We start from the raw sequence: 25,217 nt of genomic DNA on the forward strand, positions 1-25,217 counted from the left end.
CAATTCTTAAAATCAAACATCCTATTATAACCCGATAATATTTTATAGCTCTGCACTGGGGATAGAAAATATTATAGTGTAAAAGCAGAAACTGAACAGTAAAAGAAACAGATCATAACATACAATACTGTCTGTTCTGAGCATGAGCTGGCATGGCTGCAGAGCAATCTGCATGCTGTGTGTTCAGAACAAGGCTACAGTGAGGCTGCACAGTGACACATGGGCAAGCACTGCCAGAAACATCTAAGATTCATTATAAATTTGATGTTTGGTTTGTTTGTCTGTGGGAGGTGTTTGTTTGTTTGCTTTGACAGAGTCTAGGGTAGCTCAGGACCTTGAACTTTTGATCATCCTGCCTGTTAACTCTCAAAGACCTGGATTACCAGTTGTACCTCAGCTACAGAAAAAAATTAAAGTTAGCCTGGGCTGTGTAAAACCATGTCTTAAGAGGGTGGTGCCAGGGGAACTAAGAGGGAGTGTGTATCTTTTGAGCCCAAAACATTTTTCTGACATCAAACTGAAGTCATGAAGCTGCCCTCCTTCCTGTCACTCCAGCCCAGCTTTCTTCAAGGCTCACCCTGATGCCAGTTTGTATGTGAAACTTCCTGCTGCCTTTGGTCAGATACAATTCCTCTTATGGCTAACCACTCACGCTGCTAGGCTGCTAGCCAATGACTTCAACTGTCATCTGATCTGTCTAGCAATCATCAAGCTACTTGGGCACTGTAGTCTGTTTTCCCACCTCCACACAGTAGTGACAGACTACAAATGCAAGCTCCACTGCAGGAATAAACACAATCCTTTAGTGGTCCTGAAAAAAGCCAACAGAAAACAAATATCCCTCCACAGTGCTTCGGCCCAGAGCTCTGGGAACAGCAAAGTTAAGAGAGTGGAGATATGAGACATAAACTGAGTCTTTTGCACATACCCCAAAAGCTAGTCTACCTGGTTTGTTTTTCTGCCACCTGACAGGTCAGGCCTCCTGTTTTCCTAGAAAGATGAGGAGTGTCATGCACAGTTACACCAGGATTAAGCAGGACGTAGATCCAGTAGCCCATTTAAGGAGAACCTGAAAACTGCGTGAAAATCCAAGTTCTCCACAGCCCATTCCCCTATGCAAACATATTCTGCCTCTCACTTACTGCAGCACTGCTGCTCCTATCCTAAAAAGGGCATTACACAGACTCTGTTGACTTACTTAATCTGCTAAGGAGTTATGAAGAGAAGGAAACTTCAGAGTAGGAGCAAACAAGTACAAATGTGAAATGCCACAAGCAATATTAACAGCTGGCTCTGGAATGTAAATGAAGCTACAAAGTTATTAACTCTCAATGTCCAGAGAAAAAGCCTGAGAACATGTCAGCTGTGAGTTCAAAGCACAGTAAAAATGAGCACGACAATTGGGCTGGAGGTGGAGAGTGGCCTGCCAACTCACCCACTGAATCTGCTGCTCTGTGTTGTCTCTGGATGTGAGCTGCCCTGTCCTTTTGCATTTACAAGGCTATGAGCTGTGGTCTTAGCAAGGAAAAAGAACCTGGAGAAAATAATCTTAAGAAACCTCTGATCATCAGGCCTGCCTCCCAAAGGGTTAGGCTGGGAAGCATCAAGCAGGAGGGCACTGAGGTTGCCAGGGGATGGGGGAAACAAACGGCAGGAGAAGGAGTTTCCTGCATGTCCTGCAGATGCAAGAAAAGACACTATGCATCTCAAAGAATACCCAAGAGAACCCAGAGCCATTTTCAGAAGTCACCGGAGAAATCAGGCATTATCTTTCCCCAGAGACAAGTCCTTATGTAGCCAACTGCAAAATAACATGCTCCTCTTGACTGTGCTCAAGTTCCTACTGTCCATGGTGTCATTAAGTTCCTCTGGGACAGTGCCCATGCTGTAAGAGCAGGACTGGTACACACCAGTTAAGGACTACACCATGACACTGAAGACTGAGTCTCTCTGTGAATATGTGCATAAGGAACGCTCTCTTCTCAACACTCCAAGTCAAAGACATGGCAAAAACATAGCCTCATTTCCACAGCTTCTAGATTCACAAATTAGATCAACCATAGGTTAAAACTATCCCCACAATGGCATCTGCACTGAATACATAAAGCCTTTCCCTGCTATGATTCCACTATAGCAACTGATTCACATTGTGCACAGCTTCTGTGTGGGATTTGAGAATCTGTGGCTGCTGTATCCATGGGGATCTGGAACCATCCTCCATGGATACTGTCTTAGCTGGGGTTTCTGTCTCTATCAAACACTATGACCAAAAGCAACTTGAGCAGGAAAAGGTTTGTTTTTATCTTACACTTCCACACCACAGTCCATCACTGAAGGAAGTCAGGGCAGGAATTCAAGACAGGAGCCTGGAGAGAGTAACTGATACAGCACCTAGGCCCACCAGCCCAGGGATAGTACTGCCCACAATAAGCTGGGCCTTACAACATTAATCACCAATCAAGACAATGCCCACAGGCTTGCCCAAAGGCCACTTTGGTGGGGAATTTCCTCAAGTGAGGTTCCCTCTTCTCAAACCACTCTTCTATCAAGCTGACAATAAAACAACAAAACAGGCACTTGAGGGGTTGGGGGGAGGGGTGGGGTGGGGGCTGTTCTGAATGTGCTCATAACGTCAAGTTCCACAGTGTAGCTCCATCCTTGACAGCACCGTTTACAGTGAGAATCAGGATTCCAGGAGATGCATAACCTTTCACATTCCTCAGACCACTGAGTGCGGTTATGCCTTAATTCCTAACAAATAGAATTTTATATGAAGGCTGCACACGCCAGAGGCCTGGCTGAGCCTGGGGCTGAGGCTTTGCAGGGCTCTCTTCCTCATGTGTCCACAATGCTCTGCAGGAAGCCCTGTGCTGCAAGTTATACAGACAGGGCATCTGAGATCTAACACCTCCTTCACTAAAGTTGACACATTAATTCATAAATATAATGAACTAAAATATTCTCATGAGCAAAACATGCCCCTAATGCTTGCATCACCAAGGAGCCAGTCCCCTCCCTCTGCAAACACTTCCCCAAGCCCGCTTTCACCCTGAGAACCCATGAAAAGTAGCCCAGGTCTCTTACTTCCTCTTTCCTAGCATCTTTCCCATGGTCTTTCCTGGCACCTGAGTGTTTGGTAAGAGGTTGCTGAGGCTTGGTGTAAATGAAGATAACCGCCTCTATCACATGAGCATAGGGAGAGCTGAGCTTGCAGGGTAGACAGTGCTGGTATTAAGTGCTGCCAATCACCCTGGCCCCTTCTCTCCTGTGCTCTTTCATGGATGCTGCTGCTTTTTGAGCACTGCAAGAAGTGCTGCTCTCTAAATCTGTGTTTATGCAGTGATTGGAAAGCCAAAAATGGAAGAGCTTCTAGCCAAGTCCAGGCTGTTTGCCTCAGTAGCCTTCACAGAATCTGAGGAGGCAATCCCAGAAGCACAAATGATGCTATCCTGAAGCAGGTTTCTGACAGCTTCAAGTGCCAACAATCTAATGCCCAACAAAGAGAATAAGGCTGTACTATATTCACATGATGAGACTTTGTAACAACATTGAAGTAGGAGAAGTATGTTTTTACAGAGATATAGTAAGGCTACACAACAGAACACTAAACACCTACTTTAAAAATTAAGAAGCTTTCTAAGTATGAAAGTCTTTTCATACATAGGCTGCTTTCTGAAGAAAGAACAGGCATGAAATATCCATTTATATTAGCTGGTGTCACTAACAGACACAGAAGTTTCCAAAGCCCAGTCAGGATTGCAAATGTAAGAGATTGTTTACAACATTTATTTTTAATTTTGCATAAATGAGAAGCATAAATAAGAAACTAAATTTTTGTTTAACACCATCAACTTGTACATCTGTTGCTTGTAATACACAAACATGAGCGTGCAAATTGTGTGAACACAGAGGCCAGAACAGGTCCTAGCATGTCTTCCTACATCATGCATCACCTTACTGCCTTGACTTAGGGTCTCCGAGCGTTGTCTGGGGCTAAGCTGCCAGGACAGTGAGCTTGGGAGATCTGTCTGTCTCCACCCCAAAACCTGGGGGCAGAGGCGTATGACTTGGAGACACCCAGGTCCTCAGGATTGCAGAGCAATCACTCTTTACTCACAGACTCCCTCCCCAGCTCCAGGTAAATGGTCACATTATGAAGATGTGGGTCATGCATCTTTGAGACACTAGCTTCCCATGTTATCTTTCTGCCTGGTTTACTTTCAGTGTAGTCTCAAACACTGAGTGAGCTTATAAAGAATGTTTCCTGCTGCTGTCGGAAGAAACAGACACTGCCTGCTAGGAAGAATGAAATGAAAATGTAGAGAAAATCACCAAATCCTGAAGAACAATAGGTTTGGCACCAAGGTGTTGAGCTACATAGTGGAAAAATACCTTCAGTTGTCCCAATCTGAATGAGAATGGGGGGCTCTCAAGATCTCAGCAGAGGACTAAGGCTCCCCTTAAGACTGGCGTGGCAGGTCTCCTTATGTGGCAGGTCTCCTATGTGGCAGGTCTCCTTATGACCGTTCTTATCCAGTCTCTCTCTCCGGGGACTAGCCCACTTTCCCTTGATGCCTTTTCAAGATGACCCTGAGGGCACGCCTAGACTATGGGTCTGCATTCTGTATACGGTTGGTTCATAGCCTTTGAGGCAGCAACAGAAAGCCTTTTAAGATATCTTGCTGCACCTGGAGGTGAGTACCAGGACTGACAACTTCAGGAACTCCTACTGCTTGGATGTAAGTTACTCAGCTGACCCACAGCCATTCACAAGGAAGGCCAGGTGGAGAGTAAGTCAGCTGATCCACTTTGTAAGAAAGATGAGTCAACCCATGCTAGTCAAACAACTAAATGCTTTGAAATGATACTCGGGGTGGGGGTTGAGGGGTCAGTCAACAAAGAACACGATGGCTGTTTTAAAACTGGGTCATATCACATGATCCCATCATCTTGCAGTGTCACCACTTTAAAGTGAAAACAGAGCAAAGGGTAAAGAAACTCATGAGACTGAATTAAAATGTAAGATTTTAATAAATTGAAAGGCTACAGAGAAAGCTCTCTTCGATGTCTACAGAACCCTCTTTCCTTCCTTCGCAGAGATCCAGCTGTCAGATGTTTACCATGTCTACCAAGTTTACCAAGATCCACGCCAGAGAGATCTTTGACTCCCGAGGAATCCCACTGATGAGGTGGATCTGTACACCACAGAAGGTCTCTTCCAAGCTGCGGTGCCCAGTGGTGCATCACTAGCATCTAAGAGGCCCTAGAACTCTGAGACAATAAGACCTGCTTCATGGGGAAGGGTGTCTCACAGGCTGTTGAGCACATCAGTAACACTATTGCACCTGCTCTGGCTAGCAAGAAAGTGAGTGTTGTGGAGCAAGAGAAGATTGACAAGCTCATGATCAAGATGGATGGCACCGGGAATAAATCTGAATTTGGTGCAAATGGCATCCTGGGAGTGTACCTGGCTGTCTGCAAAGCTGGTGCAGTAGAAAAGTGGGGTGCCCCTTTACCGTTACATTGCTGACTTGGCCAGCAACCCTGAAGTCATTCTGCCGGTCCCAGCTTTCAATGTGATCAATGGTGGTTCTCATGCTGGCAACATGCAGGAGTTCATGATCCTGCCTATGGAGGCATTCAGTTTCCAGGAAGTCATGCACATTGGAGCACAGGTTTACCACAACCTGAAGAATGTCATCAAGGAGAAGTACGGTAAAGATGCCACCAATGTGGGTGATGAGGGTGGATTCACACCTAACATCCTGGAGAACAAAGAAGCACTGGAGCTGCTCAAGACTACAATGGCAAAGGCCAGCATCACTGACCAGGTTGTCATGGGCATGGATGTGGCTGCCTCTGAGTTCTACAGGTCTGGCAAGTATGATCTGGACTTCAAGTCTCCGGATGACCCCAGCAGGTACATCACACCCGACCAGCTGGCTGACCTGTACAAGTCCTTCATCCAGGACTCCCCAGTGGTGTCCCTTTGACTAGGATGACTGGGATGCTTGGCAGAAGTTCACAGCTAGTGCAGACATCCAAGTGGTGGGCAGTGACCTCACAGTGACCAACCCTAAGCAGATTGCCAAAGCTGCAGGAGAGAAGTCCTGCAGCTGCCTCCTGATCCAAGTGAACCAGATCAGCTATGTGACCGAGTCTCTGCAGGTGTGTAAGCTGGCCCAGTTCAACAGCTGGAGTGTCATGTTGTCCCGTCGATCTGGGGAGACTTTCATCGCTGACCTGGTAGTGGGGCTCTATACTGGGCAGATCAAGACTGGTGCCCCTTACCAATCTGAGTGCCTGGCCAAGCACAATCAGATCTTTAAAATCGAGGAAGAGCTGGGCAGCAAAGTCAAGTTTGCTGGCAGGTCCTTCAGGAACCCCCTGGCCAGGTAAAGCATGGACTGGAGATCCCTGGAGCCACCAGCTGCTAGGTCCTCTGTCCCTAATGTCATCCAGGCAGCTCAAGGCCAGCCCAGTGTGTGCCCCTCCCATGTCACTGATTCCTTAGATGTCCATGCCTGACCACCAGGAACCCTGCTGGAGACCCAGCTTTGCAATCATGTGATTGGTCTGAATCATTGTTTCTGTCACCTGACTTCCCAGCTAGTGTCTACAGTCCTCAGAACCCCAGTGTGGGTGCCCACCATCAAGACTACCCCCCGCCCAGTGGTTTACATGCAAAAATAAAAGCCATAGAAGTGGCCCCCCCCAAAAAAAAAACTACAGAGAGCTTGAGGAAAATGATAAATCTCCATTCAGAGTTACAGCCCTGTAATGAAGAGCTTGTAGCAAACGAAAAAATAAACTATCTGAAATTCTTTTTCATTCTTTATTCTTTTACCTCAGACACATGTCCTACTATGTACACAAGCTGGCATCAAAGTCACCATCTTCCTGCCTCGGCTTCCTAGGTGCTGCAATTTGACAAGTGTAAAATCAGGTCTAGACAGCAATTTGGATTTCTTTAGTGGTGACGTTAGCATGCCCTGCCTCTTTAGTAACCAAGAAATTTACATGGAGACACCACTGGTTTTGCATGGAATTAGCAAAATGCATTTGTTAACACCTTTCTCTAAAGACCATACTCCATTTAGAAGTAAGAGATACCAAGCCACCAAATCATGACTGTCAGGTTCAAAAGAAACTCCACCTCAAATTCCATAAGGCTGAAGGGACAAATGGCTACTTGTGATGCCTGTTAGCATCCCCGAGCACATGCTGTCCTCCTGACTCCCTCAGTTCACATCAGCATCCTAGCTCTTCTTACCTTCTTTCCTTCTCTAGCTCACTGGCCATCTCATCCCTCTCCATGTCTAGTCTGCTGGCCATATTTGTCTACTACTTTTTCTCCTCTGGACTCTTTCAGATATGTTCTCTCTCTCTCTCTCTCTCTCTCTCTCTCTCTCTCTCTCTCTCTCTTTCTCTCTTTCTCTCTCACTCACACACACACACACACACACACACACACACAGCCTTCTCCTTGACCATACCATGGAGCACTATTGTCAGTTTATACATGAAAGAGATGGAGTGTCATTTATATAACTCATACTTAAGAGTACTATACTAAGATAAAATTCCAACAAAGGTATTTATGAAAAACACACAGGGAGAATCTTACAAAAAACTACATAAATGTTGTACAGCCTCAATACACTGCTTCACAGGCAGCAATGTGAAGACACTCAGAGGTGGTAGTAGTGTGGTGGTGTGGGTGGGTGTGCTGCAGAAGCCTTGGACTCAAACAACCCAAGCAGGACTCTTGACTGTGGCAGGTTCCAGATAGACGGGGTTGTTGTACTGTTAAGGTAAGTGGAATATGACACTACTTAGCTCCTGTGCTACTTTAGACAGTGATGACGCACGCCTTTAATCCCAGCACTTGGGAGGCAGAGGCAGGCAGATTTCTGAGTTCGAGGCCAGCCTGGTCTACAGAATGAGTTCCAGGACAGCCAGGGCTATACAGAGAAACCCTGTCTCGAAAAACCAAACAAAACAAGAGCATGATGCTAGGTCCCTAAGTGGCAGTTCTCACTAGCACACCAGAGGACTTCAGAGGAAGCTTTCAATATTATTTAAGCACCTGAACTCATTTCCTTTGATGTCTCATAAGAAAGGGGTAAAACACCAGATGTTTACTTTCACAGTTTTAGAAACCAGATGTCTGAGCACAAGGGTCTGGCTAGTTATGTGCAAAGGCTCCAATGGCAAGTCTCTCCTTTTACTCTGGGACTGTACAATGCCACTCTGCCTGGATCTTCATAGGTCCTTCTCCCCAAGTATCTGTGTCCTTCATTTCTACTGTAAGGACAGTCCCCACTGAAACTGAGAGCCAGACTGTGATTCTCAATCACCTATGCAAAGACTCACTTCCATAGAAGGGCTCACTTACAGCTTCTACAGGTTATGACCAGTTCCTTTGCTGATCCACCTTTATCCACCTATTGCCCAATGCAATCTTATAAAGTGGCCAGGTTCTCTGAAGGCTTTACACATTTAAAACTGAGATTTTATTATTCAAAAGCTAAAATAATAGCTCTGTAGCTGACTCAAAATACCAAAGATAATTAACTTATAAAAGAAAAGGGTTATCTTAGCTGACAATTCTGGAGGCTATCATCTAAAATCAGGTGTCTTCGTGAATTGAGGCCTCCGGGAAGGGGCCATATCACAATACAAGTGTACAGTGGGACAACATATTTTTATTATAAATCCTGGGGCAGAGTAAGAGAGTAAGTTAGATCCCACAGTTCCCTGTATACTCCTGACAGTCTGAGGCAGGGGTTCTCAACCTTCCTAATGCTGCAACCCTTTAATACAGTTTCTCATGCTGTGGTGATCCTCAAGCATAAAATTATTTTCATTGCTACTTCAAAATGTCATTTTGCTATTATTATGAATTGTAATATAAACATCTGATGGTCATAGGCAACTCCTGTGAAAGGGTCATTTGCCCTCTGACCCACTGACTGAGAACCACTGATCTAAGGGCTTCTGTGTGCTACTAATCTCAAAGGTTCACAGTACTTGCCAATAAAACCACCCTGGAAAACAAAGCTTTATAGATGGATCTTTGGTCCATTTTACAACAGCCAACTTCCTATAAGATACTAAAAGCAATGATGTGTAAGCATCAGGCAACAGCCTTATCAGAGAACAAGGATGTTGTCTTACTTCACTCAGCCTACTGTAATGAAATGCCATATAATGCTGGCTTATAAACAGAAGTCTATTTACACTAGAGGCTGGGAAGTCAGAGACAATGGTGCTTGAAGACGTGGAGTATGAGAAGGACTCATTTCTTAGTTTAAATGGTCTCTTCTCACCGGGTCTCACTGTGTTCTAAGGGTAAAGGAGTATTTTGGCCTATAAGAGCACTAATCATAACCTGACCATCTCCCAAAGGCCCCACCTCCCAGAACCATTGCCCTAGAAATCAGAACCTCGACATGCAACATTTAGACCATCATGTGCACCTCACAGGTGCTACTTCCACAGATCAATTTCAAAACTTGGGAAGCCACATGACAGTGGGCAGGTATTCACCTGGCAACAATATTCTTCTTACATAAACTAGGATGCACCTTATATATGCTAGAAACATTCAAAATATAAAATGTGGCAACAATCACCTTCTATGTAGAGCGGCTCGACCACATCATGGTTAATCAGCTCGAAGTTCTCATGGCCAATCCAGTGTTCCACATTTCTCTTCCTGCCTGTGAAGAAGTTGTCCACCACGGTCACCTCATGGCCATCCATCATGAGTTTGTCAGTTAGATGGGAGCCCACAAAGCCTGCACCTCCAGTGATCTGTATTGGACATCCCCAGAAAACACAGTGATGACAGATGACACGGAGACACAAGCTTTGATGCAGACACAACTAAAAATCTGGCAGCAGGTAAGGTGCAAACAGCAAAGCTTATAACAGCATCTTGACATACTCCAGAGAAGCCTTAACCTGAATAGTGCTCAGCTATCTTCAACCATGACAATATTCAGGGAGTAACAAAAAAACGTACAGCTACTCAGCTCCAAACAGCTCTATTAGCAGAGGTGTGCGATACAAAAACTTGCATTTCCACAGAAATACCGACCATCCCCCAACATCTGCCCTTCCATATCCTTAGGGTCCACAGCCATTGATTCAACAGATCTAGACTGAAAATATAGTATGGTTTGTGATGGCTGTATCTACACTGAATATACACAGGTGATTTTCTTGACCTCTTCCCCTGAATGATCTGAGCATAATTTACACTGTATTAGGTACAGCTGTCTACTGATCATTTAAAGTGCAGAAAGGGGCTGGTGAGATGGCTCAGTGGGTAAGAGCACCCAACTGCTCTTCCGAAGGTCCAGAGTTCAAATCCCAGCAACCACATGGTGGCTCACAACTATCTGTAATGAGATCTGACTCCCTCTTCTGGTGTGTCTGAAGACAGCTACAGTGTACTTACATATAATAAATAAATAAATCTTTAAAAATAAAAAATAAAGTGCAGAAAGGGAGGTATAGGCACCCTTAGATTCTGTTACCCTTGAGGCCCTAGAAACTGCCCTTACAGGTGTGGAGGGACAATGGTACACAGCTATAAAAGCACTACTGCTAGGGTTTAGAATCACTCTCTTAAAGTGATCAGCAAAGTACAGAAGATTTGCCTAACTACCAAAAATGTATATGGTATTTCAGTTATACTTGGAAGCTAACATATTCCCAATTACTTCTATGCACAAATGAGAACTACAGATGTTCTTATAGAAGAAAGCCATAAGTGATGTTCCGCTGCCTGGTTACATCCAAGAGGGATCAGAAACATGAAGGCTGCAGCTAGGTCTCCAGAGCGAATGAAGCAGTAAGGGGCCAGCACAGAGGACCAGCAGCAACATGCTTCCTCAATCCTAATCACCACAGATGTGCCATGCTGATTATGTTAAAACATATTCTGAAAATGAAAATAATAATCCATACAAAATGAATGTTAGCATGGGGTGAGGGGAAGTCCACGACGGCTTCCTTCCGGGGAGAGGACAGGCGATGAGAAAGGAAAGCACTGTTCTGTGCTGTTCTCCTCCACCTGGACTTCAGCTTCCCTAAGCTCCCTACAGTCTTAGTACTGGGTAGGCTGAGACAGGAGAACCAATAGTTAAAGGCCAGCCTAGGCAACTTACAACAGGAGCTAACTGAGGTGAGCTGAGATAAGGCGAGGTGAGTCAGGTTAGGTGAGATAAGGTGGGGTGAGTGAGGGGAGGTGAGATAAGGTGAGGGGAGCTGAGATGTTAAGTGAGGTGAGTGAGGTAAGTGAGGGGAGGGGAGTAAGATGACTGAGGTTATATGAGATATGAAGTTGTCCTTCTCTTTACCTACTTTTTCAACCTGAAAGAGATATCATAAGAAAACCCAATTCTCTCTACAATAAAAGTACACAAATGACTAGAAATGTGGTTCTAAAAGATGCCAGTACCCACCAACCTCTTGTTCCATTAACATTTCACAGAGTACAAGATGCTGCCCACAGGTAAGAAGGACAGACACCAATAAGACTGGTCAAAAACAGCAGTTAGCCATTTTCCTATGCTCTGAAAATGCAGTGGCTGAGTGCAAGTCCAAAGGCAAGCTTTCACAGATTAAGGACATTTTTGCACCCCTTTGCTTTAGAGATAAAAAGACACCAGAGAAGCTGATGTTCTCAAGATAACCTTAGATATTCACTCACTAGCCTGAAGGACTCTTCCCCACCCCAACCTTGCAGTTACAAGCTCACCCACCACTGCTTTTCCCTAAGTAGCTATGGTTTCCATGCTGTTTTCAGAAGGGGTTAATGGAGCTCAGGAGATCCCAGTTATGTATCTCAGGTGATGTCATAAAGGAGCACGAGCTTTCTGCCCCACCACATCACTCTGGTCCCCACATCCTCCTGCATCACACGTCCTCCACCAGGTGATCCTCAAGAGTACCAAGTGATGGTCAGCCTCCCAAATTAGGAGCAAAACATGCCTATGTAGTATTAGTATTAGTAGTGTTAGTAATATTAGCCCACATAGTAGTAGTAATAGTAGTAGTATTTGCCCATTGTCAAGTATTTTGTTTCAGCAATATATTTACACTCTACCTATATAGAACCTATCTATAATATAAGGATTTCCTGGGAAAATATCTGATTCAAATGTAACACATTCTAACACTTCTTTCTGGGGGTTCTGGGACCTCACACATGCTCACTCTGCATGAGCCACATCACAACACTCTGCATAGAGCAAACATATTTTGTTTGCTGTTTTTTCTTTTCACTTTTTGAGACAGGTTCTCAAAAAGTTGCCTAAATTCACTTTGTAGTCCAGAAAGGCCTTGAATTTCCCACCTCGGCTTTCAGAGTAGCTAGGATTCCAGGCCAGAGGTACCACTGGCTCCAGCACATTTTAATCACCGTTTCACCCTGTTACATTTCCCAAAGAGGTCCATGATTACAAACTTAAAAACGCTCATTGTGTTGGCTGACAGATACTCCACACATCATTGTGCAAATGCTTCTGATGTGAGCTCCTCTGTGGTGTTCTAGTATATCTGTAGCCAAAAGGCCTGGAGACATGTAAGGGAGCAGAAATGCAGTCGATTAAACTATAAACACCCACTTCTGAGATTCTGACAGCCTGAGCAGGCAGCTCTTGAGGCATCCTGTGCAGCATGGATTACCTACCATGCATGCCATTCCTTTTGTTTCCTTCTTAAGCAAGTCCACTCTAGTGAAAATACTCAGAGGTTTGTATAACATACTTATGTAGTTATACTTTTCTAATTATAAATTTTATTTTAATCACACAAGCATTTTAAATAGAAAACATTAGCAGAAATTCAGCTTTTATACAGCTTTCCCAGGAAGCCTAACAGAGAACCAAGCATGGCATGGTTCTGAACTTAGCAGCTCATCTCAACGTGCATAGAGTCCATGGGTACTACTGGGCAGCTCAAATAGCCTCGTTCAGGTAAGCATTTAACTTATGCTGCCCAACAAATCAACAGAAATAAATTTCCAGACATACCTCTTCTGTGTTTAAGGCTCTAAACATTATGCAAAAGGCCTTAGGTTTTAAACAATATGCCAGACACCAATATTCACGCACCAAAGGATGCTGAAATGTGTATAACCTATGAGATGGCAGATGAACCAAAAATCCTAAATGCATTTGTTGCAGTAAGATACAAAGAAAAAAATCTTCAAGACCACAGAGTACTTAAGTACCAATGTGACTATCCTTTTGAGTCCACCAAAGTCACCTTATCAGAAATGTACTCCACGAGGCAACAGACATTAGGAGGCCATTAGGGATCTGCCCCCCTAGGTATATTAGTACCACCATTGTGGCACTTACAAAAGCAAAGATTCAGCCTCTCTCTTCCCTTGCCCTCTACATTTGCCACAATGTAACATGGTAACTGAGCCAGACACAGGACCTCAGTCACCATAACCTAAGACATTTTTGATCATCAGAAACTACCTACTCTATGCCTTAGAAATTACATGTGTAATGGACATTACAGCAATACAGACACACAACTGTAGTCCTTCAGATCTGTGATAAGTCAGGCACATGGCAACAGAGACACTAGAAGAACAGACTTTGATACTGATACTCTGAAGAAAATCCAGAAATAGACATGATCCCATAAAGAATAACACAGCCTATGTTAAGATGGCAAAATGGTCCACTATAGATTTAACAGTCTCTACCAGAATCACGGACGGCTTCTTTGGAAGATTTGGTAAGCTGATCCTAATATTTACAAGGAATTGCAAAGGGATCCAGAATAGCCGAAACCATCTTGGAAACACACACGCACGCACACACTGTGGATGAGACAGACAAGGTGGTATGACATGCCACCCAAATTCAAAACCTACCACAAAGTCACAGTAATCAATACTGTTCTTTAAGTCAGTGGACATGACAGTCCAAATATAAATACTTATATTCAATTGATTTCTCACTTTCAACAAACAGGACACACAGATTGTAAAGCAAAAGAAAAAAGCCCATCACCTAACACTATACACATAAATTATCTCAAAATAAAATTGTAGGCCCAAAAGAAACTCAGGATAAATGGATAACTACACTTTTCAATAGCAAATCCAAGTGTCCACTAGCCTCCAGGTTCAGTCAGTACCTATGGCTCCTCTCAGCTCTTATCATTCCACTTCCTACCCTAAATTTCTCCCCTCACAGTCTCCCCTTCCCCAAGCTTCTCATTCCTATATAATCCTGCCATTTTGTCCATGTGCCCTCTTAGTCCTTTCTGCCCCCTCTCTTCTCTTCATCTTTCATCTTTCCACTTCTCTCTCCTCTCCTGGCCTTGTTCACTCTCCTGGCCATGGTCTACTACCTTCTTTTCCTGCTCTGACGATACTCAACCTCATCTATGATAAAAACCTTCCCCTCAAACATACGCTGGAACAGCTATGTTCTCACTTCATACACACTTCATACACAGACCTAAACTTAAGATCCAAATCTAGAAAACGCTTAGAAAAAGACACAAATCTTTATGACTCTAGATTGGACAATGACTTCTGAACTCTACCAATAGAACACAAACAACAAAGGCAAAAAATAAAATTAGACCATCTGAACACACACATACAACTGCATATGCATCTGACAAATTAAATTACTACTCTACATTCTGCGGGCCTTGAAGGGCTGCGGACTTCAAGAGAAGAGATGCAAATGAACTTGTGTGTTTATGCAGGACTCAAACTTGTTTCAGAATTTAGTAGAAATTCTTGCCTAGCAACTTTAGGGTTATGTAAAAGTAGAATGCTTTAAAATAAATAAATAAATAAATAAATAAGTTTTATTGGTGTGCTGAAATCTACCTGCTAGCTAAAGGCGCTACTCCTTATCTGGGGAAGGGAAACACTTGCCAGAAACAACCTGGAGGACAGATATCTATCTCTCCTTCTTTGCTAGCTAGCTGGACAAATGTCATAAGAAAGGCATATTTTTATTGCCACCTGCCAAGTTTGTGGCCTTTAGTATTGCTTGCAAATTTTTTGTGTGCATTTATTGATACCTTTAAAACACCTACCAGCAAAATGTCTGTTCTTACCATTTCTGCTCTGCAAACATGCTTAACTGTGAGGAAAATTCATTTAGTGGGCAGGAGACTCAGAGATCGCCCTCAGGTGGCCACACTGTATTTGGCTGGAAGATACAGTGGGGGGTACTGACCTTTTCCAAAGCATTAGCCTGGGTCACAGCCCATACAAAAAGTTCTCTTGTCTATCCAAATGTACAATTGATTCTTCTCTGGTTAGAATTTTTCTAATACAGCAACATAAAACTTTTGTGCTTCAAACACTACCATCAAGAGAGTGAAAAGACCACTCACAAAATGAGAAAACAACATGCAAAAAAAAAAGTCTTAAAAGTCCTGCAGATATATATCAAAAACACAATTGTGATCGAATGGTAAGAAGGGAAGCAATCAACACTGAAAAAAGTATCCAAAAACAGCCAATTAGCCCAAAAATGGTTCTAATACATGATGAACAAATGTTTGAAACATTATGCTAAGTAAAAGGGCCCATCACAACTGGATAAATGTGGCATTACCCTATCCATATGGTGAAGCCAACAGTGAATTACATGGCATATGACTGGTGCCCCAATAAAGATGTGACTTTAAAAAACAAAACAGTAAAATCTCTATGTAACTTCCCACAAAATAGTAAGATTCATCTTTTTCCCTGGAGAGCTTGAGTTAATATTTAACAGGGAGACTCTTAGTCAAGGAAGCCCCAGGATATTCACCAGTGTGGTCCAAGAACCAGAAAAGGTTAAAAGCTGCTGTGTGAAGTTTCAAGGGTCTCCTCGTAAACTGTGTTCTTCAGCCTTCAACTCTTTGGTTAGTTTTAAGGGGATTCTTTTTGAGCTTTATAAATACAAGATTATGTTACCTTTGACTATTTATAGTTTAATTTGGGCCTTTTTAATGTGGATTCCATTTATCCCTAACTACACAAGAAAGAAGTCAAAGCCTACATAACATCATGTTCACAGCAATATGACTCACAATAGCTTCAGAATAGACACAGCTCTAATGCCCATCAACTGAGAAATGGACAAGCAAGATATGGCACAATCATACAAAAGAACATTGTTCAGCCATGAAAAAAAAAGGTAGTGAAACAATATTAAAAATATGATTCTCAACGAAAGAAGCTAGACACAAAGAAGCTAGGCATAGTGTATCATCATTCATCCTTTCATTCACATGAAAGATTCAAAGTGGGCAAAGTCGTGGGGATAGAAGGCAGCTTCAGTGGATGCTGAAACCCCGGAGGAGAAAGGGAGTCAAGGATACATGGCACAATAGTCAAGGGTACTATTGATGGTACACGGTTTCTCATCAGTGTGTAATGCCATTAAGACAATGCAAACAAATAGAAAACACAGAATTAGCTACTTGAGGAGGGAGAACTTGACAGCATTGAAATCTCATCATAAAACAAATTTCTTAATATTATAAATGTAAATCTTGTATGCAAACTTACCAAAATCCTTTTCCGGTCCTTTTCTGATAAAAACTTTACAGGTGGGTATTTCTGGGTAAAACTATAATATGAAGAGATTTAAAAGGAAAAGTTAGTCCAATGTGGTTCCCCGGTCAGTCCCCAGGCTCTGTACAGATGGCATAGGGGAGCACTCCTCAGAATCCTGCGGACAAACTCTGGCTTGACAAACCATGAGGGAAACAGCATCATTCCACCCAGGTATACACCAGCCCTACATGTTTTGCAACAAACAGATTTGATCTTTTTTGCTGTCGATACAGCAGAAGAGAAGCACTACTTATATTCAGCCAGGTCAAAATATGGAATGCAGTAGACATAGTGGTACCACACATTAATCCGCAGCCGGGGGAGGCAGAGGTAAGAGGATCAAGAGTTTCAGGCCAGCATGATAGTGAGAGACTGCCTTTCCCAAAAATAGTTATAGAAAGACCTGAGGATGTAAGAGTAATAAAACACGGAATGACCTTGAGTTCAATCTTCAGTCTTATTCTTTCTCTTTCCCTCTCTGCCCCCTCCCGTGTGTGTGTGTGTGTGTGTGTGTGTGTGTGTGTGTGTGTGCGTGTAGCACAGGAGCATTAGGAAGTCAGTGGTCCATGTTAAAGGTGACTTAAGACAGTGAAGAAACATAACGAGACTGTCTCCTACTCTAGAAGTTTTTGCAATTCCATTCTTGTCAGAGTCCCTGGCGCAGTGACTGGGCATCTGCACTTTCTGTCTTCTATTTGCTCTTCCAATGCCCTCCCGCCCTGCAAAGTCTCCATGGGTCCCCAGTGCACACTGACATCCCAGAAGGAAAACAACATAATTAACATAGAAAGCAGCCAAAGGACTTAAATGCAGACTTAAATGTTCTCTCTTATTAATGCTTTGGAGCTGAGTGCTTTAAATAAATCTCTGTGCAGCTTTGTAGTTATTGTTTTAACAGGGGAGGAGTGAGGCTGTCTGCACCATCTTTGTCTCCAGCAAGCAGAACTGGTACAGTGACATGTTAACGGTCACTGAACTGAACATCACATCCAGTACACAGGGGCCTGTTCCCTGAAAGCAGGAAGGCAGAGATCTTTCTTTACAGTACAGAATTTTGCTAGGAAGAGACTCCATGTTCTCAAAAGGGCAAGCTGCATACTATAGACACAGGCAGATTGAAGGGCTAATGAAGACAAGGTAGCAATCCTGGGCACTGAGCTCTGCACTCAGCCCTTCCTGCTTCATCCAGGGCCACCCCAGTCACAGACTGTCTTTGGCATGGACTGCTCAGAGCCAGTCCATGTGTTATGTTCCCAGTGCTGTGAGAGAACAAAGGCCTCTGGGCTCTGCCTTGGGGCAGAGGCTAGGTTGGAAGACCTGGGAAGGTTGGACAGATGCCCTACTTTCCAAATGATTCTCTCTCTACCATCTCCTTCATTTAGGTAGGCATGTGGGAGCTGGAAATACAAAAGTTCAAGTGGTCTACACACACCCCATCCATTTGTCTCCAGCTTCTGACTCAGGTCACAAGTCACCTTCCCTTCCCACCCTCCTGGCTAAGCTCTTAGAAGCTACAAGCTAGCAGCAACAGACAGCAGAGATATAACCTCTACTAGACCAGAAAAAACACAGACAGAACTGAATATGGTGGTTCCTTCCCTCCCTTGGTTTCTTCTTCAAGACCCACTCTACTTTGTTGTCATTTTTCAAACAGTATTGGGGTTCAAGCAGAGAGCTGCTAGCATCTTAGCCAAGCTCTCTATACTGCTGAACTACAGACCCAACCCAGGAGTTAGCTACTCTCTCTGTCTCAGGGGAGTGAGTTGGCAGGTACACACTGGAAATATAAAGTGGGAGGAGAGAGACATGGTTCAGAGGCACAAGACTGTAAAGTAAATCCCAAGAGTAAGTGGATCCATCAGCCACAGAACAAACCCAACCTAAGTTTAGCTCTGGATGCAGCAATATCCCTCAGCATTCTCAGGGGTTACTTCTGAGACCCCAGAAGACCCTAAGAAGAGAAGAATGTTCAAGTCTCTTACCCAAGGGTACTTACACAGAACCTTCATATGTCCCCAGTGTATTTTTGAGAGACTGTCCAGCTAGGTAGACACATAAGAGGGACCTCGAATGGATAACAAATATTTCAAACTTCCTGCTGCCTCCTCATACTCCTGATCTGAGACAAAGGCCTGAAGGCCTGGTAGGAATTTCCTCTCTCTAGTAGGATCCCTTTGCAATAGACTAGTTTGATAAGTTCAAGTTTAAGGTAGAGATCAGGGAGGGCATGCTTACCCCAAAGTTGTGAGCCTATCAATTCCCTCCATTATCAAGCTGACCAACCCTAAATTAGGAAAGAAAGTTCCCCCCAAAGACTCTTAAAACCCCAACTGTGGAGAACAGGCTGTACCTGAGACCCCTGACATGGTCTGATAAAACAGAGGAAAGACCAGGGGTTCAAGTCTTCCATCAGAGGGTCTTCTCTGTGTAGTCACTGTGTGCATGTTATCTCACTCCTAATTAAAGGTTGCCTGATCTACCCACAATGTCTAAGATTTCCCCTGCTGATACTTATTGCACTCAAGATTTTCCCTGTCTTAAAATCCTTTAATGGGAAAGAGAACAAACCTAATCCAGACCCCTAGACAGTAATGCTTTGGGTCCTTTCAGATGGGGACTGATATCAACATAAGGGGCATGTCATGTCAATAGTCACTACACCAGATTGTTTAGGGAATAACAACAAAACTGTTTGTGTTTGCTACAGATACAACCCTTCCCCAAATACCTTCAAACTGTAGTTGGTAGAAAGTGATATGGAACTGTGAATATGAACAGCCATCTATAGCCCCTTGAATGAAAGCTGATGTTATTTGTCTCAGGAAGAAAATGGCAAACAGTTTTCTCAGGAGTATACTTTAGAAATAAAGCCGATCTGGTGTGCATCCAGAACACAGCACCTCACCAAAAAGCAACTATGTGCCAATTACCACTTTATCAATTATTTAAAGTCATTCTAGACTTTGGCCTTAGGTTTTAGGACACACATGTAAGAACAGTAAGCACTCTCAGTAGAAGTCTAAGTTACTACTGGGTTAAGAATGAAGCTTGGCAGCAGAGTGCTTGCAGCACATGAAGAAGGCCCTGGGTTCCATCCCCTACATCACAATAAAATAATCATCATTAATTGGTATATTCATAGCACATTAAAGAAACAGAGATGAATTAAGCAGCAGCATGCAGCAGGCTCTCTGAGTTCCACTGAGTGCAGATCGGAAGTGTTTTAGTATATGGAGTAAATGAAGACTTCTTCCTATGTTATTACTTCCTACTTGCATAGCATGCTCCCTGACCAAAGCAGGTCACTGGAGATGACTTAAATGCTTGAGTTCTATGCAATACTATATGGAACATCTGAGAATTTCATTTGTATGGAGGGTACTAGAACCACAAAGAAACACCAAGGATGACTGCAAAATCGGCATTAATAAATGGGAACCAATGTGCAGGCTCAGGACACTCATGAGCTACATGTGAGACTGTCTCCAGGGGGGAAGCTTCCTCAGATCTCACTCACCGAGGAAAGCAGAGCTATTTTAGCAAGAAATCAATATGCAGAACATTCCTACAGTCTAAGTCAGTAGTTCTCAACCTTCCTAATATTATGACCCTTTAACACAGTTCAGTTGTGGTGACCCCCAATCATAAAATTATTTTTGTTACTACTTCATAACTATTATTTCACTCATAAATATAAATATCTAATAGTTCTGATGGTCTTAGATGACCCCTATGAAAAGATCATTTGACGCCCACCCCTAAGGGTCATGACACACAGGTTGAGAGCCATTGCTTTAAGGTCACTGCTTGTGCCATTCTAGACCTCTGCAGGTTTGTTTCTCAGCATACTGTTAACAGTTGCATGAGGAAGCTGCAAATGCAGAGCTGCAACACTGTTCAGGAACCTCTTGGTCAGTGTCTCCAGTCACAGACCCTTGAAGAGGTCAAAGCAAAGCTGCAATGGTTGCTGGGGGATCCTGCTACTACCCACAGCTTAAGTTTCTACTTTCCTTTTAACTTGGTACTCCCATCTGCAAAATAAAAACTCCCCTTGTTTGCTGACCCCTTATAGTATGCACACTCCATTCTTAGAGGGTGAACAAGACAACAACTCCTTATGATACAAACAGAATTCAAGAACATCAAAAAGATCACTCACCACAGTCAAGTCAAGGAAGGGTCAATACACATATCAATGTAATCAATACACAATAAAAAATATAAACTGCATAAATGGACTCAAGGACAGAGGTCACATGATCATAAATTCAAAAAATAAAAACCCTCTTAATGCTTATCCAATGTCCTTTCATGTCAAAAGCCTGAAGACACTCGGAATAGAAGGAACACATTTCAACATAATAAAGACTGAACATGAAACATGAAGCACTCAATCCCGAACAGGGGATCCACTTTCTCTACTCTCAATTCAATATAGCACTGGAAATCTTAGCTAGAGTAATAAGGCAAGAGAAGCAGGAAAAGGGAAAACAAATAGGAAAGAAAGAGGCCAAAGTATCATTATTGGCAGATGATATCGCTGTAAGATACAAGACCCTAAAGACTCCACTAGAAAACTCTTAAGACCTTATAAATACTTTCAAGCAAAGACAGGATACAACATCAACAATTAAAAACTCAGTAACATTCCTATATACCATTGACAAGTACACCGAGAAAGAAATCAGAATAAAGCTAACCAAGGATGTGGGGAAACGTCGATGACATAAACGTTAAGATGCTGAAGAAAGTGAGAAAGTCAATAAAAGGTGGACTTCCCATGCAGATGGATTGACAGGCTTTAACACTGTGAATATAGCTACTCTACCAAAAGCAATCGATAGATTCCATATCAAAATTCTAATGATGTTCTTTGCAGATTTGGAGGGTGGGAAGTCTTAAAATTCATATGGAAGCAAAGACCCAGACAGCCAAAGAAATCCTGAATACTATAGGGTATTACCACTCCTGATTTTAAGTTTCACTACAAAGCCATAGTAAGAAAAACAGCATGGTACTGGCACAAAAACAGACACACAAACCAATGATAGAACCAAGGATTTGCATACAAGGCCACAAGGTACAGCCACCTGATTTTTAACAACGGTGCCCAAAAAGTGCACCCAGAGAAAAGAAAACATTTTCTTTTTTTTTTTTCCATTTTTTATTAGGTATTTAGCTCATTTACATTTCCAATGCTATACCAAAAGTCCCCCATATCCCCCCACTCCCCTACCCCCCACCCCCCTTCTTGGCCCTGGCGTTCCCCTGTACTGGGGCATATAAAGTTTGCAAGTCCAATGGGCCTCTCTTTCAAGTGATGGCCTATTAGGCCATCTTTTTTTTTTTTTTTTTTTTTTTTTTTGATTTTTTGAGACAGGGTTTCTCTGATAGCCCTGGCTGTCCTGGAACTCACTTTGTAGACCAGGCTGGCCTCGAACTCAGAAATCCACCTGCCTCTGCCTCCCGAGTGCTGGGATCAAAGGCGTGCGCCACCACGCCCGGCTTAGGCCATCTTTTGATACATATGCAGCTAGAGACAAGAGCTCCAGGGTACTGGTTAGTTCATATTGTTGTTCCACCTCTAGGGTTGCAGTTCCCTTTAGTTCCTTGGATGCTTTCTCTAGCTCCTCCATTGGGGGCCCTGTGATCCATTCCATAGCTGACTGTGAGCATCCACTTCTGTGTTTGCTAGGCCCTGGCATAGTCTCACAAGAGACAGCTATATCTGGGTCCTTTCAGCAAAATCTTACTAGTGTATGCAATGGTGTCAGCGTTTGGAAGCTGATCATGGGATGGATCTCTGGATATGGCAATCACTAGATGGTCAATCCTCTCGTCACACTTCCAAATTTTGTCTCTATAACTCCTTCCATGGGTGTTTTGTTCCCTATTCTAAGAAGGGGCAAAGTGTCCACACTTTGGTCTTCGTTCTCTTGAGTTTCATGCGTTTAGCAAATTGTATCTTATATCTTGGGTATCCTAAGTTTCTGGGCTAATATCCACTTATCAGTGAATACATATTGTGAGAGTTCCTTTGTGATTGGGTTACCTCACTCAGGATGATGCCCTCCAGGTCCATCCATTTGCCTAGGAATTTCATAAATTCATTCTTTTTAATAGCTGAGTAGTACTCCATTGTGTAAATGTACCATATTTTCTGTATCCATTCCTCTGTTGAGGGGCATCTGGGTTCTTTCCAGCTTCTGGCTATTATAAATAAGGCTGCTATGAACATAGTGGAGCATGTGTCCTTCTTACCGGTTGGGACATCTTCTGGATATATGCCCAGGAGAGGTATTGCTGGATCCTCCGATAGTACTATGTCCAATTTTCTGAGGAACTGCCAGACTGATTTCCAGAGTGGTTGTACAAGCTTGCAATCCCACCAACAATGGAGGAGCGTTCCTCTTTCTCCGCATCCTCGCCAGCATCTGCTGTCACCTGAATTTTTGATCTTAGCCATTCTGACTGGTGTGAGGTGGAATCTCAGGGTTGTTTTGATTTGCATTTCCCTGATGATTAAGGATGTTGAACATTTTTTCAGGTGCTTCTCTGCCATTCGGTATTCCTCGGGTGAGAATTCTTTGTTCAGTTCTGAGCCCCATTTTTAATGGGGTTATTTGATTTTCTGGAGTCCACCTTCTTGAGTTCTTTAAATATATATTGGATATTAGTCCCCTATCTGATTTGGGATAGGTAAAGATCCTTTCCCAATCTGCTGGTGGTCTTTTTGTCTTATTTTTGCTATTCTAGGTTTTTTGTTATTCCAGATGAATCTGCCAATTGCCCTTTCTAATTCGTTGAAGAATTGAGTTGGAATTTTGATGGGGATTGCATTGAATCTATAGATTGCTTTTGGCAAGATAGCCATTTTTACTATATTGATCCTGCCAATCCATGAGGAGAGCATTTTTAACAAATAGACTTTCTACATGAAGAAGGATGAAACTAGACCATTAACTCACCCTGCACAAAAATAAACCCAAGGCCAGTTATAGTAGGGACTTGGAAGACAGTCGTGCTGAGAGTCATCCAGATAGCAGAGGCCGAGTTCAAGAGGCTTCAGAGAAGAACAATATTAGCAACTGGGTTAAAGACTGTTCTGTGATACTGTGGCAAAGAATGTGACAGCTTTCTGTCCTTGTCCTAAGAATTTGACCATGGTAAACTTAAAAATAAAGTGCTTATACTATTGGCAAAGGAGATTTCACGACAGCTCTATTACAGATCCTGCAACATGGTCACTAGCAGCCAGTCTTAGATGGGTCTACAATAAAAAAGAGCAAACAGGGCAGAAAAAATACAAACTGTACCATTTTCAGAGAAAAGGGAGACTGATAATCTTAAAATGGTACAGCCAAAACTCGGTGGAAACGAAGCTGCAATCATTAAAAAGACCAGCACCTCAATGGAGAAGTTTGATCTGAACTGGAACAATGACTGGGAAGGGTGAACTCAGGGTGAGATCCCAGCCAGCTAAGCTTCCAATTAAAAAAAAAGAAAACAGACATAAGATGTTTTCTGCTTCTAAAGGCAATTATAATAAGAAAGACCAAAAAAAAAAAAAAAAAAAAAGGCTGATGTTAATGTGGTTCCAGGGGGCCAGGGTCCATCCCAAGGGGCAGCTGAACTTGACAGTGTTTTCCATACTGTGCTGTCTTTAGAGGCATCAAGAATGTAAGAGTGAAGGCTTTATAGAACCATCCACTGCAGTTTCAGAGAGCCTCCAAAGCCAGTCAACATGTGTCAGGAAGTCTCTATGCAAAGACCCTGAGAAATCATTTTGTGAAGTAAAGTTTGGGTTGTGTTGGGAACCACAAGATGTTGGAAATGCCAGAGCCATGAGGTACCTGCCAAGGGAAGTGGTATACAGAAAGTTGAGTCAGCCCAAAAAGAGGTATCAATGTTGGAGGGGTGGAGCCATCTAAACCCTTTAAAATTAAAGTCCCAAAATTCAGACATGGAACTACAGGCTATGGAGTTTGCCCTGATGGCTTTCAGTCTTGTTTTCTCCAATATTTTCTCACTGTGCCTCAACCCATTTTAAAACAGTAATGCATCTTCTGTGCTATTATATGTTGGGGCGTATAATTTATTTTTTGATTTTACAGAAGGTTGCAATTAAGATACTACATGGAGTCTCAGAAGAGATTATGGCCCTTTTAACAGTGTTATAACTGTAAAAGACTACAGGGACCTTTAAAGTTCAACAAAACGCATTTTGCATTATGGAGGCCAAGGAGTGGACTATGATGCTTTGAATGAGAAATGTTGTGCATGTTAATTCTTGGTTCCCAGTTGCTGGTGCTGTTTGTGGAGGCTTAGGTGGTATGGCCTTGCTGGAGGAGGTATGTCACTAAATCAGTGAGTTAAAAGACACACCATTTCTAGTTCTCTCCTGATCTCCCTTCCTCCCTGCCTGCCTGCCTGCCTGCCTGCCTGTCTCTCTCTGCTTCCTGACTGAAGTTTAAGATTTAAGTTCTCAGCTTCTGTTCTTACTGCTATGTCTGTCATTTGTTGCCATCATGGATTCATATCTCTGGAACTATAAACCCAAATAAACTCTTCCTTTTTCTGAATACTTTAGATTAGAGCTTATCAT

General features: G+C 43.0%; 1 protein-coding gene and 1 pseudogene across 5 annotated transcripts in view; one reads left to right on the forward strand and one right to left on the reverse strand.

Annotated features, from left to right (window-relative positions):
- Uxs1 (UDP-glucuronate decarboxylase 1) overlaps positions 1–25,217 on the reverse strand; it is an 84,573-nt gene that overhangs the window by 34,677 nt on the left and 24,679 nt on the right. For all 5 annotated transcript variants that reach the window (XM_021166509.3, XM_021166421.3, XM_085836887.1 and 2 more), the window contains exons 5-6: positions 16,565–16,625; positions 9,639–9,819 (exon numbers count right to left, since the gene is read on the reverse strand). In XM_021166509.3, the coding sequence (XP_021022168.1) occupies positions 9,639–9,819; positions 16,565–16,625 (242 nt within the window). The remainder of the gene's footprint in view (positions 1–9,638; positions 9,820–16,564; positions 16,626–25,217) is intronic.
- Positions 5,098–6,642, forward strand: LOC110307306 (alpha-enolase pseudogene; annotated as a pseudogene).

The sequence above is a fragment of the Mus caroli genome, unplaced genomic scaffold, assembly GCF_978045245.1.
Source record: "Mus caroli unplaced genomic scaffold, Mus_caroli_1 scaffold_1, whole genome shotgun sequence".
Lineage (NCBI taxonomy): Eukaryota > Metazoa > Chordata > Mammalia > Rodentia > Muridae > Mus > Mus caroli.